The sequence below is a fragment of the Priapulus caudatus genome, unplaced genomic scaffold (genome assembly GCF_000485595.1).
Source record: "Priapulus caudatus unplaced genomic scaffold, Priapulus_caudatus-5.0.1 Scaffold878, whole genome shotgun sequence".
Taxonomy (NCBI): domain Eukaryota; kingdom Metazoa; phylum Priapulida; class Priapulimorpha; order Priapulimorphida; family Priapulidae; genus Priapulus; species Priapulus caudatus.
This window is the reverse complement of record NW_014577939.1, coordinates 46,168-62,252: the sequence shown is the minus strand read 5'-3', so window position 1 is coordinate 62,252 and position 16,085 is coordinate 46,168. Positions and strand designations below refer to the sequence as shown.

The window sequence follows — 16,085 nt, the reverse complement described above, 5'->3', positions numbered from 1 at the left end:
TTCTTTCTTTCTTTCTTTCTTTCTTTCTCCCCCCTACCTTCCCCGCTTGCTCTCTTCTTCAATCTCAGTTTTCATTCCCTTTCTTTTCTCACAGCTCCTTCCCTCTCATGCAACTCATGAGCTGTGCCTTTATTATTCATGTATTTTCACTGATGCATGCATGACTAAAACAAACTGCACATGCACTTTTACAGATATCTTTTTGTGCTACATACATATTTCAGCACACGCATGATTTATATAGAAAATTATGATGACCAACAAAATCATGTAAACTGAAGATAATGCCGGTTTTTATATATTAATACTTTTTAATGGTATAGATTATTTTTTACACCACTGTTAAGCAGTGACTATTTAACGTGCTAAACTTGTTTAATGTTAAACATGGGTAACTGTGTTGTCGAGTCATTTTGCTGTTCAGTGGTGCTTATCTGTTATGGCACTTTACTGCTCCAGCATTACTCTTGTTAGAACTGCTATTTGGGGTCCATAAAATGTCATCATGAAAAAAGTGGGGTCGCACTAAATCGGGGTTATATATACGTGGTTATATAAGAGCAAAAAAGGGGGTTCAGTTACTCATCGCGGTATATCCGAATTCGCGTTAAATCGAGGCGCGTAAAATCGGGTTCCACTGTATATATAGTTTTAACTTATAGTAAGATTTTCTCTGGTTCACACAGATTCGTTGTGAATGAGTCATTATGATGACATGCTCTTCAAGCTTAGATGCAAAAATTAGATTAGAAGTCTTAACTGAATCACAGTTGGAAAGCAATTTGAGCATATATATACAATTAACAATAGGCTGTTTTTATGTAATAGCTGCGTAGTGCTTTCTAACAAAATAACAAGCTTGTAGTTAGGAAATATTCGAGAGAGTTTTGATGGAATGTGTTATTTTGCATTCATTCGACAGGTTTAGAAGAGGAAGCCAATACTGCTGTCACAAAGAAGCAAGACAAGAAAAGGCCAAGGTAATGACCGATGATAATAATTACATGTATCAGTGTGCGGAATTAATGGGAGTCTGGAGTCGAATACTTCCAGATTTACTGTCGGACTCCCTGATTTGACGTATGCAGGAGTCTGTGTGACTCCCTGAAAATTCTGCCATACTACCTAGTTCGTTCCAGAGCACGGCCTCGTGGAAATACCGTATTTTTTTAGCTAATATCCAAAGAAAATTTGACAGACGTGCAACCGCATGAATCTTAAAAATAAGCACATGCGTTATTGTTAATATCTTTAATTTTGAACCTCAGACTGCGGACTCCCTCATTTTGCTGCGGACTCCCTCTTTTTGAGGGTAGGGAGTCTGTTGGACTCCCGTGTTCAAAAGTTCATTTACCATACATGTATGCTTTTAGGCTAAAGTGATTGTAACTTTGACCGAGTAACAGAATTGGGCACTTCCACAGATCACTCTTATAATGTGTGTTTGCTGTTACCCTGCCAACACGTGAGAATATCACTGACCAATATCGATCTCTTGATAAATGGTATTAAATGGCATACTGCTTGCTGCTACTAGCAACCCTTGAAACAAGTTAGGGTTGAATCTGAGCTCTGATTGACCTCATTTACATAGTGGTCAAGTCTAAATAAAAATCTGAATATTGTGCTAGAATTTGGGTTAATATCTTAAATTTTGTTACCCTGTTTGTGGACTTGGAATGAATGCACGCATGTCTAGATCTGCGATCCAAATTTTTATAGCTAAACATTGTAACTGGTGGTTTAGTGGATAAATGTAGGCAAAAAGTATTGTTTATTTACATGAATCGGATAGTATAGGCGAAAAATTATTAGTATATCATATAAATTGATGAAATACTGGGGTAATGTAGTTAAACACCAGTTTAGCTCAGATGTGTTGTTTTATCTCTCGTTTTACCCACCTAAAATGTGTGTCTCACGTAATCTGCAGTAATGCGTTTGACATACTTTGTCTTTACTTGGCAATAGATTGATATTAATACATTTTTCTTATTCCAGGTCACTTGAGTAAACTAGTGTCTAATGTTATGTCATCGTCATTGCTTAATTGTACTGCAACTGTTACTTTCGCCACATCATTGCAGTGAATCTGACCTATCCAAGCTGTTCGTACCCAGTGACAAGAAGATAAAGCCAGCGAATCTTATCACACCTTACGAGGCACCCAAGACTAGCAATGGCAGTGCCGAACCAAGCCCAACCAAAAAGACACCCCCCAGAGAGGATGCTAAAATCAAACTTATTCCAGCAAAACCCAAGCGTAAGTCTCAGGGTAAAGAGCTGTCCATAAAGGAAGTAGTTATTGCGTGTTTAGTTAAACACCAATCGTATTTTCTTTGCGGCTTGACTTATTCTATCCTAGACGGTTTATGTAAACTAGACCTTGCACAGCAGTTAATATTGGCAGTAAATACTGAAACTACTTTAACTAATGAGGGTAGTGAGCACGTTAACCCCAAGACGTGCAACTCCGATTCATGGGCAGAAATATACCTACTGGTTTATTGAATTGGCAATTTCGGTGCTCTTTGACGCTCCCAGTGTAGTCTAGAGCCCCAGCCACCAACAGGGCCAGCTTGAGACGTTTAAATCGTCAATTGACCATTAATGGTCGCGCGTTGTTGCGTTTTGCAATGTGAGCATACTGTTTACCCGTTCACACGTAAACCAGTGATAGTCGACAGTTTTTGTACGAACAAAGAGATCTGTATGTGTGTACTTGCAGCACCTAAAATGCCAATTTCTCTGCACTTTAATTACTGTGCATAAAACTAAGATAGAACAATATAGAAATTGAACATGCCAGCCACTAAACATTCATTTAGTGAAACTAGTGTTTGTCCTATCTTTGTTTGTAACCCACAGTAGAGCTACCTGTGTGCTGTGGGCGTACAGAGAAAGGATGCTTTACAAGTCAATGATGTACTTAGGAAAGATGTGCATTAAGCTATTGAAGATTTAGGAAGGTGTTTTAAAAACATTTTCAGCATACTAAAAATCGGTGATTAGTATATAAAAGGTTGATTTAATTCTCAGGGATTGTCAATGAACATATTTTAATGCATACTCTGCACATGCTGTTAGCTTCTCATACCTCGTCCGGTTACGATTCTATAGATAATTACTTTTCCTGTAGCATACACACTCTAGATTTGAATTCAAATTTACTAACTTTATTATGATTCCATTTACAATTGACCCACCCATGGATGCATTCTGTAAATGTTATTAATGCTTTGGTGGGCTGGAGATTTTCTTTTACATAATTTCATAAAATACTAGTGTACTTGACATGGGAATTTGAAACTGAAGTTTCGGCAGGTGTCAGTTCTGTCTAGTCATTTAAAAGTCAGTTTATTGCAAAGTATGCTAAATGTATGGTGCGTAATATCTGTGATAAAAACACAAGTAAATCAAATGAAAGCTCTTGTGCAGTGTTAATTTATACTTTTTGGTGTATACCAATATATTTTGCTATCCCATATTTATAATTTTTTTATGCGTGGCTGTTATTATACGTGAATGTAATCGTATACACAACGGTGAAAATACTAAGCACATTTGTTCACCTCTTAGAGGGGACCCAACAGCGATTCTTAGTTATGAAGAGAATTAAGATAAGTCTCTTCTGGTGTTTGTGATAAAGGTGTTATATGCAATAAAAACATTGTTTTTTAAGATCTAGTGTTTTGTTTTCTCTTTCCTCAACTGGGCTGTACTGGTTCACATGTCATTCCAAATGAAGTTCGTATAGAATTGGAAGAGTGGGGGGAGTAGTTGATGGTGCTTGGGCATAACCAGCTTAGTAATCCTATAAGTATCTCTCTCAATTACATTAGAAGTCCGTAGGTGCGTTGCGTCTGTTGTCGGTGTACGCCAGGGCGTGTTTTTAAAGCTGGCTGGATCTATAAGCGCGTCTGCGGTAAGCTAGGAGCGTGTGATCTCTCTGCTAGGCCCGTGCTCCATTCACTGGCAGGTTTTTCCAGGCCCTAGCTGCTGTAGCGTGGTGGTGGAGGCTTGATGCTAGCTATTGATCGTAGCAGTTTCCTACACACACACACACACCCCTTAGCCGCTGTAAAATCTGTTTTGCAGCCCTACACCACGTGCGTGTGAGAGGTTCATCATTTAAATCTGGCTAGTGCACTAAACCACCTAGCTTTCCTAGGCGCATTCCCCTGTTGCTCGTATTGTTTTGATAGGATGAAAAAGGCAAAATTCATTCGAACTGTTGGCAAGGAAACGATTTTCCACCAACTTTTATGCGTGGTTCGCACGTTTGTGTGATTAGGGTGTGTGAGCTGTTGCTTGGTGAATTCACCGTGTAGTGTTGGTTTTATTCCTCCACGTCAGATGTGGCAGGTTTTTCGTATAGTAAGAGGTCCGTGTGGCTTGTGGAAGCAACACTAGAAAGTACTAATCTCGCAATTAATTTCTTTCATTATTAATAAACCAGCGTTCACGGCTTGTTCTCGTTGGGGTGTGCACCATAACTGCATGTGACGTGTGTTAAATGCACCAAGTATCTTGTGTTTGCTTCAGAAAAACCAGTACCGCCCATGGGGAGAAGAGAAATCTAATATTGTTATTTATATTTACACTAAAGTTTACACTAGATGACACTATGTATGTATATTTGTATAGATATGCATTTGTTTTACGTGTTTGTCAGAGGTGTGGCATAAGGTTTTTTTTACATATTAAATAAAGTTCTTGTTTTTTCTCTAGCTATCATCTTGGAAAGCACTGGGTTTATGGATGCGTTATCAACTCCTATTTCTGCACCTATTAGAAGGAAAAGAAAGCCTTCAACACAAGATGTTAAGAAGCCCACTGCCTCTCCCACCGCCAGCATCCCGAAGGTGCCATCGGTAAGCTTTAACGAAGCACTTAATTACAATCTCATACATGGTGAGATCTCACATTAGAGCCAAATCCAGCCAACTATTGATATATTAAACTGGAGATTATTGTCTAAAAATCTTGGGATGTGGTACTCTGTTATTGTTGGTAGATTCTCCTGTTTTATATCTGACAAATTGTTGTTTCGCGCATTTGTTGTAATATGCGAAATTAATCTTCCTAATTACCATAATAGGTACGTGCGTGAAATTGCCATCAACACTCATATTTTTACATGTTCTACCCATCGTTTAATATAAGTTTCATATAAAGTCGCATTCAGTTGCACACTTTACATGCAGAAATATTACCTATTAATCAATATCATGTAGTTTATCTCATTAGCCTTAATGCAGCAGTACGTATGTATATATATTTCATCATTTCCATTTCGTAAAATAGAAAATGCAGTGACTTTGCATGATATCTTACAAGGTTTACATACATTAATCATATTCAGGATATGAGTTCGGTGTATGAAGATACGAAATGAGACAGATACGCCTGTTTGCATTTGTGCATGTGTGGGTGACTGGACAAGGGCTCTCTGACTGAGTTATTAAGTGACCATTGTGTATCCTCTTGGTAGTATTAATGAAGTTTGGTGCAGCTTAATGTAAAGTTCTGATGTTGTCAGCACATTAAAGCTGCAGAATTGGTGCTGTTTTACAAGTGTTGTCCATTGTGTTCCAAAACTACTAGCTACTCCTTTGCTCTATGTGCATTCAGTTATATGCATTTAATTATACTTTATCGCATTTCGTTTGCTTCTCTGCAGTTCTATAAAGACACGATGGAGGAGACAACAGAACCAGATCAGAAGAAGCCAAAGAATGATGAGGGAGAAGCTGAAGAGGAAATGGAAGAGACAGCTGCTGGTGATAAAGGCGACTTTGGTACCACTAATGGTAGGTAGTTCACACCTCTACTAGTCACTACAATATACGTGTCCACCGTGTCCATTCAACTTCTCAATGCTCACAGTACTTCTATATATTACCTATGTGTGCAATGTGTCTACATTGAGGTACGACTGTAACATGATTCAGCTGTACTGTCACACCTTCATTCCCCCTGTTTGTCATTTCTAATTAAGGTAATCACTTGTTCAAATCTTAATTTAAATTGTAAATGTTAGATAATTTAAATTTTTAATATTGTCTGTTTACTACGGTATCAAAATCATTTACTAAAAATGTAACTGTAAAATATTTCTTTCGCGAGTAGAAAACAGCAGTGAGAGTAGCAAGTTGGAAGGTCCGGTATCTGTTCTGTCGGACGTTTGCAAGAAGAAAAAATGCAAGAAATCTGTGAGCTGGGCTGAAGAGACTGAACTGCGAAATTACCACTACTTCGAAATGAACGATGATGAGCGAGGTATGCGATTGTTATGCATGAAGCTCATTAAATATGAGAATGAGAGAGAGAGAGGGGGAGGGATGGAGCAAGGCAGAGAGAGGGGGAGGGATGGAGCGAGGCAGAGAGAGGGGGAGGGATGGAGCGCGGCAGAGAGAGAGGGAGGGATGGAGCGCGGCAGAGAGAAAGGGAGGGATGGAGCGCGGCAGAGAGAGAGGGAGGGATGGAGCAAGGAAGAGAAGAAGAGAGGGATGGAGCAAGGAAGAGAAAAAGAGAGGGATGGAGCGAGGAAGGGGGCGAGAAGAGAGAGGGGGCAGGCAGGAAGGGAGAGAGTGAAAGAAGAAACGACGGTGAAACAAAAAGAGGGAGGGGTTTAGTCGGGATCGAAGAAGGTTGGGATTGACACAGTGTCTTGATAAATGTGGTTCACGAATATTAACATGTCGAGCTATAGTTGACATTAACACCAGTACCGGAATGAAATGATAAATCAGGCTTTCTGTGCTATATCTACAGCCAAACATTGCTTGCGTGGCATAACCTGCTACCTGCTGTTATATGTATGTTTAGCTTCTGAGGAACTAGTCTTACCTATGCGTTTCAGTGAATGTAAACAAGGCAGGCACCTTCATGGATCTGAAGCACCAGGATATGCAGAGGGAGCGAAAGGCACTAGATTCGGCTAAGCGAATATTGCTAGAGGACAAAATGCAGGAGCAGATATCTGTAAGTTGAACTAGCAGCATCCTTTAATCATTTATGCAATATGAACACTGTTCTACGTCTACTATGTTTCCTTTTCTTCTGTTTGCATCATGGTCATCCCTGTAAACCCAACTTGTAGAGACAATATCAGGGTGCGAAATTAACGCGAGTCCGGAGTCAAATACTCCCTGATTTACTGTCGGACTCCCTGATTTGACATATGCAGGAGTCCGTGTGACTCCCTGAAAATTCTGCCATACTAACTATAGAGTTCGTTCCGGAGCACGGCCTCGCGGAATTACTGTATTTGTTCAGCTAATGTCCAAAGAAAATTTCTCAGACGTGCAATCGCATGAATCTTAAAAATAAGCACATGCGTTATTGTTATTATCTTTAATTTTGAACCTCAGACTGCGGACTCCCTCATTTTGCTGCGGACTCCCTCTTTTTGAGGGTAGGGAGTCCGTTGGATTCCCTTGTTCAAAAGTTAATTTCTACCCCTGCAATATTATTTGAGGCTCGATAAATTCATTGCAGTACATCCTTGTATCTGGAGCCAATCCATTACTCAAAAAATTATTTTTTATATAATTTTTCATGGTATTGTCGTTATTGTTGTTGTTGTTGTTGTTATATTGCTGCGTATAAACATTTTTCGAAGCTGCATTAATTCATCATGTATGGCATATTGCGTCATTAGTAACTCTCGCCGTGTTTTTCTCTCTTAGTGGCGACTCCCACCTCTAATCAGCGGCATGTCGTTCGTACTGGTCGACCGCGGTTGCAACAGCACGGAGAGGGAGCTGCAGGCGCAGCGGGAAACACAAGTGCTTGCTTCACTCTACTTCAGCAAGGATGCGATCCCATTGAGCCCCCTTGAGCCTGATCCAAGCCGAGAGGAGCAAGTCGATCCCATCGTCGTTCCACTAGACGACGTGAGTTTGATGATTAGTTGTTAGCACTCGTTAGACGATTAGTCGTTATGTAAAGCCGTAGTCTACGTGCATCTAACTCGATCTCTGTGTATAACGCAACGTATATCTGTTAATAGTTTATAGTTTATAGGCATGAGTCGATTCCATCGTCGTCCCGCTAGAGGACGTAACTTTAATGATTAGTCGTTAGCAGTCATGTAAGAACGTTAGATGATTACATGGTGTAGTCCGACGTGTCGTTAGCACTCGTTTACGAACGTCCACGCGAATAACCTATCCACTTAGACTGTGAGGCAGTGCTAGCCAGTTAATGCTGCGGTGATGGGTTCTACAAACAGCGCTTAGCAGTGAAGTGGACATTCTAACATGCATATGTGAGAAACGCCGACAAAGTGTTTGCGTATCGAACTCGCTCCGTGTGAATAAAGCTGTAGTCTACGTGCATCTAACTCGGTGTCTGTGTATAACACAACTTACATTTATTAATAATAGCTTATTGGCGAGAGTCGATGATAATACAACTTATATCTATTAATAGCTTATTGGCGAGGGTCGATGATAATACAACTTATATCTATTAATAGCTTATTGGCGAGGGTCGATGATAATCAATTAATTAATCTATTATAATAAGCTTATTGGCGAGGGTCTCGAATGATAATACAACTATATACTATTATATAAGCTTATTGGCGAGCGACTGATAATACAACTTTATATCTATTAATAGCTTATTGGCAGAGATCGATGATATAACAACTTAATATTTATAATAGCTTATGGCGAGTGGTCGATGATAATACGACTTATATACTATTAATTAGCTTATTGGCGAGGGTCGATGAATAATACAGACTTATTATCTAATAATTAGCTTAAGGGGGGAGGGTCGATATAATAAACTTTATATCTATTAATTAGCTTATTGGCCGAGAGTGCGATTGATTAATGACAACTTATATCTATTATAGCTTATGGCGAGAGTGAATGATAATAAATTATATCTATTAATAAGCTATTGGCGAAGGCGGTCCGATGCATATACAACTTATATCTATTAATAGCTTATTGGCGAGAGTCGATGATAATACAATTTGTATCCATTAATAGCTTATAGGCATGAGTCAATGTATCTAACTCCCATCTCTCTCTCGCTCTCTCGCTCACTCTGAGTGTCGGAATCTCTCGCGTTGCACCAGGCCGACCCGTCGCATGGCCCGGTACGAACCCCTACGATGAGCGCATCGCAGCAGACGGCGATATGTACGGTCAGCTCCCCCGGCGGACAATTCTACACCGGCAGCCTCCCTCCCGCCATCACCAACCTGCTAGCGAGCCTGCAGCAGGGCAAGGACGAGTTGCCGACGGCAACCAACGAACGGCATGATAGCAGACTGCTCGGGCCGTCTTCGCTCGAGCTGCGAAGAGTCCTGACGTCGACGGTGGCGGCCGTCAAAGCAAGGCATACTCAATCTCCATTGAAGGTTATGTGATGGATTAACGCTGGAATGTTTAGTGAACAGTAAGGTACGCGAGCCTCCCTCACTCCATCATGAATTGGTATGTGATTTTACCCATTTGTGATTAGCTGATAACATACAGGGTACGTTGAGCTAACTTCAATCCATGAAAGGATGATGTGCATGTTATCCCGCGTGATCGTTCAGTGTAACATAAGGTAGGCGCGGCTGCTCGATTCTAACTGAAGGATTGATGTTTACTCTCGTGAATTGTTAGTGTAACATTAAGTGTACTGCGAGCTAGCTCGAACTCCATGACGGTAATGTTAGATGTTACCTGTGATGTTAGTGTACCATATCAGTGTAGATGAGTGTGATGTAAGTTGTACTAAGGTACGGACGCGCAGTCATGATCGGTTGTATGTGTAGTTTTACTAGTGTAAACATAATAGTGTATATGATCGAGGTAAGGTAATAGTCGCAGTTAACCTTGATGTAGTGTAACATAAGGTACGCGAGCAGTCAGTGACGTGATGTAGTGTAGTGTTATGTAGTGTAACATACGGTAATTTGAGGTAAGGTATGTGAGCAGTAACTTGATGTAGTGTAACATAAGGTACATGAGCAACAACTACCTACCTACCTACTAACATGATGTAGTGTAATGTAAGGTAATGTAAGGTAAGCAGTACTGTGATGTAGTGTAATGTAATGTAATGTAAGGTAATGTTATGTAATATCATGTAATTGTAATGCAATGCAATGGTTTGTTATGAAGTGTTGTCTAATGAAATGTGAAGTGTAAACAGTTGGTAGGTATAACTGGAAGGTGTGTCTAGCTATCTGGCAGCTTCCATTGTCTCAACATAATTCGACTTAATTTAATGTTAAAATGTTAACGGTTAAATATCGACAAAATGTTGAAGATTTTAAATGCATTTTCGTTATGTATATGACTGGCATGTGGCCCGCGCGATGGATAAGTCATGTTGGCTTCCTTCATTTTCGTAGGGTGGCCAGGCCGGTGCTTCGGAAAGCTTGTCACAACTACCAGAGAGTGAAGAGGAACTTACCGAAAAGTTGAAAGAGATTCTTGGCAACATACACAATACAATGGACGCCCCCGAAGGTAATTTTATGCTGCTCTTACTGCGAATATATCACGGTTCTGCATAAGCTAGGTGGATTGTTATTCTATCGATCCTCTACTCTCATTTACTATCTGTGAATGAAGGATTAAATGAAGTGTGAATAATAGTGTCTAAATAGCTTTAGAAAATGGAAATTCAGTCATATATAAATACTATGTATGTACTATCTATGTTGCTATATGTATTTTATGTGAATATCTATGAGGTAGCTGCTCCAAACGATATACTGCTAACTAGTAGGCACTGTCTCTCTCTCTCTCTCTCCATTTTGTGTTTAAATCTTTTCGGCTCCACAAATGCATTCGGTATGGATAATTCGGTTTACTGATGAAAATGTTCATAATGAATAGTTTAAACTTCAGATAATTAGGCAAATAACTAGGATGATAAAAAGCAGACCACCAGTTGTCGTGAGGGGTGGATCGTCTGACCTCTCTGACCCCCCAGCCCCCCTCCTTGGCTACGGGCCTACTTATATATACAGGTGTCTGTTATATGTAGCTGACGTACTCAATGTAATGGGCACACATAGTCAACACCTATAGAATGCTGCATTGCTATTCAGTAACTTATCTCCGAGTGACTTATTATACCTAATGGATTTTTTTGATTCTCCTTCCATTGTTGTTCTGAATTGTTTCATATTATAGAACCTGGCACAACCATTGATGATGGATGGTGTGCTTACCCAGGTACGGAAATGCCGCGAGGCATGCTAGACGGTTCATTACTCAGTGTCTCAAATGCCATTCGTTTGTGAGTCAGCATGAGTATATGCCATGGACATCACACAGTGATTTATTGTTATATTCCAGAAGGAATTCCACGCAGTGGGCCACCTCGAGGGTTGTTGAGACATCCCGGATTGATGGGGTATGCTCCTGGGATGCCAGCACCTAGACTCGGACCTGGTCCGGGAATGTATCCCAACGTAAGTACAGCCGACGTTCACGAAAGATGTTGTTATCAGTAGTGAAATGAAATCGAAATGCAACAATAGACTACCACGTCCCAGCTCATAAGACATACAGTCATCTGTCCAATTTTCGAACGCCTTCATAACCTCCTCTCACATTGAACCGGATGATTTTTCAAGTTCCAACCCTATCTCAGACATGTAAGATATGCCTGGAATAGGCCTCTATAAACCTAACTAAATCAACAGTTCCAATGATGGTCGGTATTGGAGAGTTGACTTTCGTTCCTCAAAACTTTTGGAGACCCTTAAATACTTTTTTCCCAAAAAATATACCCTGCTGTTTATAGGGTGTTTCTTACGAATTGTAACATCTGATGAGTGTGGCAATAGGGTAGTTGTTCATAAAACATAACTCGAAAGACCACCTTCCTAACCTGAACTCTTTTGGTGCATTGTGTTTCAGTGTAGTGAATGGGTACTGTCATGATTATCCTATCAGTTCACATGTAATCAGTGTAGCACTGCAGTCAATCGGACAATAAATCGTTGAGGGCTGATCGTTGCAATTGTTTTTTCGCTGATCGTGATTGGTTGATGCTGCAGATGCGAGGCCCAATGATGATGCGTGGTCGCCCACCGTTCTTTCACCGTGGGCCACGGCCGCGAGGATTCGGTGAGTCTGTCGTCTACAAACATCAGGGGTTGCCGGGGCCTCACACGACACTTGGTCGTCTGTCCGTGTTAGATCATTCAGCCAGTGGACGTCCATCGATGAAATCGAATGACGAAATCAAAAAATTAAAATGTTAAATCTAGTGCAAGGATTGAAGGAAGGCAGTAATGGTTTTATTTAAGGTTTACAGGGGGGGTATTTTAATATTGTGCCATTTTCTCGCGAATATCTTGCATGCGTGTGTCATTGTTGTTGTGTAGCCGGAGAGATTGTAGTTGACATTTACAATTCCATCTCTTGCAGTGCCAAGACAAGTGTGTCGCAACTTTGTGGCTCCCGGTGGCTGCCGATTCGGAGATGCCTGTCACTTCCTACATCCCGGCATCAATGGCCCACCATTGTGATCAGTGGCTTCTCCTGTGAGCATTGACGATAGCTGCTGTCCAACAGTGGTTGCTCGCCCGGTTTTGCACTGCCGACCGTCGTCACGTAACCAGTCGTCATTCGCTGTGCTGAATGCCTTGTGTGTCTTGCACGTTGCTGTGCCGTGTACTATACACACACATTGAACTGGAGTCGCTGTAGATGCGGCAGAATGTGTGACCGGAACTGTTGACGTAAGCAATGGACGCTGCATAACTGCCGTACGGATGTGCGATGCCACGCGTTGTTTATGTCGTTGTTTGACCCCGGGTACCTGAAAGGGCCTGAGGCTCAACGTTTAATAGACGGCGTGTGATTACGGAATGGTGCTGCTATAACCGGTGATTGCTGCAAAGGCGGTGATGCCACAGTGACCACCCACGAAGCCAGGGATGCCACGATTGCTGCCTGCAAAGGCGGTGATGCCACAGTGACCACTCACGTGTTCAGGGATGCCACGATTGCTGCCTGCAAGGGCAGAGATACCACAGTGACCACTCGCTTGTCCAGGGATGCTGCAGTGACTGCCTACATGGCCAGTCACAGTCACTGCCTGTGCGACCGTGGTTCCACATTCTCGTGCTGTCGTCAACGAGAAAAGTAGCATGGATTTCAGATGTCATTGGGAATGAGAAGAATATGCCATGAGTGGGGAAAAAATCCTTGAATGTGACAAGAAATAATGATGTTACGCGCTCTACTGTCCCTTCTAGCTCAGCGGAAACTATGGTACTCCAGTATAGCATGGCCTTTTCCCTTCCACACACAAGCTCCATGAGAAATGCAATCCAATCGTGAACCAAGCACTTGAAGATGCTGCGATACGGCAGAGGACAGCCGTGAACTGAGACTCTGACGTAATGTTTTCTACAAGCTCCAGTACCTAGTGGCTTTTTGATTTACACAAGTGCTCTGTGTTTTTTTCTTCCCTCAAGCAGGCATTACACCTGTATCTTCCGACTCCACGCAACCCCCCCCCCCCCCACACCACCACCACTGGCACTGCCAGATTCCTACTTGCCTGTCACTTTACTTCCAAAATACACTTAACCACTAAATAGATGGATTATGGGTCAAGGTGCAAAATATTTTTTCCCAGTTAGGATTAGGCACAACCTTAAATAATAAGAATAATAAGCACGAATGCATTTTAAAATAACTAAACATACATTCAGAAGTTCCCATAAATATTACATAAGTGATAGTTAACAACAGTTTGGTTTAAATTTCGTACAACTCCCTTGACTCCTCATTATCAGTCAATATGAGTGTGTGCGTGCGTGTACGTGCGTGGGTGCGTGGGTGCGTGTGGGTGCGTGCGTGTCAGTCTGAAACGACCGAGGTACAAATTTATATCCGTCTGTTCTGTGTATAGTGTATATACACGCACAAAATACGCTGGGAACTTCATTAAATAATGCTAGGTTTTGTATTTAGATAAGGGCTGCTGTGCTCATATGGCAACGGTTGTGGACTTAACATTCCATATTTATTCATCGTTTTAACTAACGAAAAAGCAAATTGAGCCTCGCGTTACCCGTTCTATGAGTTAAGGTCATTTGTTTTGAGTTCTAACTAAATTAATTTAAAGATTTCTGTGTTTCATTAATCGATGAATGATCATTTGCTTTTGAATGAGTTGCCACGAACTTATCTTTTCAAGAAGCCCAAGTAGAAGCCTGTCATGCAATGGCGGAATGCACTTATGAATGTATGTCTGTCATGAATGTAGCAGTAAATCTCACTGACATGAGCGCAGGTAGAGGAGCGTTAACGAATCACATAAAACGTTTAGCATCAACTAGTCTGCATCACTGACGACAGTGAACCTATGTATACCAACACTGAACCCATGTATACGACGTATACCTATGTATCCGCATACATAAATTCGTGTGACCCACTAAATATGGGTTTCTGCGATGCTGTGTAGTGACAGCAGCTCGTGTAGGCAGTAGTTCAGCACCCGCAGTGCAATGTCGCCATGCTCCTTCTGCTTAATTCTTCAATTAAGTCAGTATGGTTACCTGCAGCTTTGCTGGAGCGTTTATCATATATACGTGATGAGCTTGGTACAAGTCTAGGCGTCAGTGTCTCATCGATGGGCCGTTAGCGGTGCCCCACCTTGTGAATGTCCTCCCCCTCCTCCCCCCTCCATTCCTGCATTTCTCCCCTCCCCCTCCCTTCACAGGCATCATCGTTGTCGAATAGACACGTCTACTAAGTATGTTCAGTTGGTTTTGTACGCGAGTCATTTCCCCGTACGTTTCCTGTCGATCGCATAGACATGTAAATATTGAGAAGTCATTATATTTTTGTACATTTTTGTACAGATTTCAGATGGAAGAATACACCTTTATTTTTTATATGAAATGCTGTTTTCTGTGACGTTTCCATGCATGCCAACCAACCAGTGAGTATGAATGAAGATGCAATGCACACGAAGATGGGTATTCTTTTCATTTTTATCTGCAATAATCGCACACAGTTGACAAAAATATCTACAAACGCTTGCATCATTCAAAATGAAGTGCACAGGGAAAACCAATGACATAATCGTTATATAAAGAGCTGTAGTAATATCATGAATATGCCTATATCTATCTCCAATTGACAGAAGTGCTTACATAAACTACTATCGCTTTGGAATACTTGCTTACAAACATACCACGCAACAAATGTTATATTTTTAAATTGATATAAAAGTCCGGCATAAATTATTCACGACGAGGCGTATCTCAGTATATCATAGTTGTTTCATCAGTAAAAACGCGAAGCACATTTTGCTCCCCTGATATTTCAATAAGCGTACATTTGTATTGCATTCCACCCCACCGCTCCAAAATCAGGCATTTTAATATTTGAAGCATCGCAAAGCTGTTAGTTGACATGTAGAACTGGGATTTCTCCCGTGCAATCCCTATTCTACCACGTCAGCACTTTGTTGTAAGATAACTGCCATTTCTAACTGCTCTTGCTGTTGGTTAGTTGATCCAAAGCTACTGTTTCGCTGATCGCGGTCTCCAACACCCAGATAAACTATTAAAGAGGAAGCCATGCCGCCAGTCGTTTGCCTCGTCTAGTCTGACAATAAAATAACTTCTAGGTAAAATCCATTTCACTTTTTTTCTCGGCAAACTGCCGTGAACTCATTTATTCGCTTTTAGGGAGTTTATTGATTTCTATTCAGCGCACAACGTTTACATACCAAACTTCGGCAACACCCAGTTATTTTACACAACACAACAAATTATACGTTCGTGATAATAGTAGTAATCCCATTTAAACAAAAGAATAAATGTAATATCGGTTGGCATTGCATGGATGGTACACATTAACTCGAGGAATGACTCGAGAACTGATACTTAAATGTATGAAACTAGGTAATGAGTAGTGAATATGATCACTCGATCATACTCGCATTGAGCTATATAAATAAAGGTGTATTGTCTCCACGTGTAGCTTTGTCTCTTTTCCTTAGCATTGCGTTATCATGTCTAAATCATCGTTGAACGTGTGTGTTTGTGAGCGGCCACTGTGCGCTCGTGTGTTGGTATG

The 16,085-nt window shown here is 41.1% G+C and overlaps 1 protein-coding gene across 3 annotated transcripts in view; it reads left to right on the top strand.

Annotated features, from left to right (window-relative positions):
• Positions 1-14,900, top strand: part of LOC106814160 (serine/threonine-protein phosphatase 1 regulatory subunit 10-like) — a gene marked incomplete at its 5' end in the record, with an annotated part of 24,690 nt that extends 9,790 nt beyond the window's left edge. Inside the window, 12 exon segments of one of the 3 annotated variants that reach the window (XM_014818454.1) lie at positions 923-980; positions 2,088-2,263; positions 4,732-4,874; positions 5,684-5,813; positions 6,133-6,282; positions 6,866-6,987; positions 7,695-7,901; positions 9,075-9,385; positions 10,373-10,490; positions 11,331-11,443; positions 12,035-12,104; positions 12,408-14,900. In XM_014818454.1, the coding sequence (XP_014673940.1) occupies positions 923-980; positions 2,088-2,263; positions 4,732-4,874; positions 5,684-5,813; positions 6,133-6,282; positions 6,866-6,987; positions 7,695-7,901; positions 9,075-9,140 (1,052 nt within the window). 3 annotated transcript variants of the gene reach the window in all.
• Positions 14,901-16,085: the final 1,185 nt, after the last annotated feature.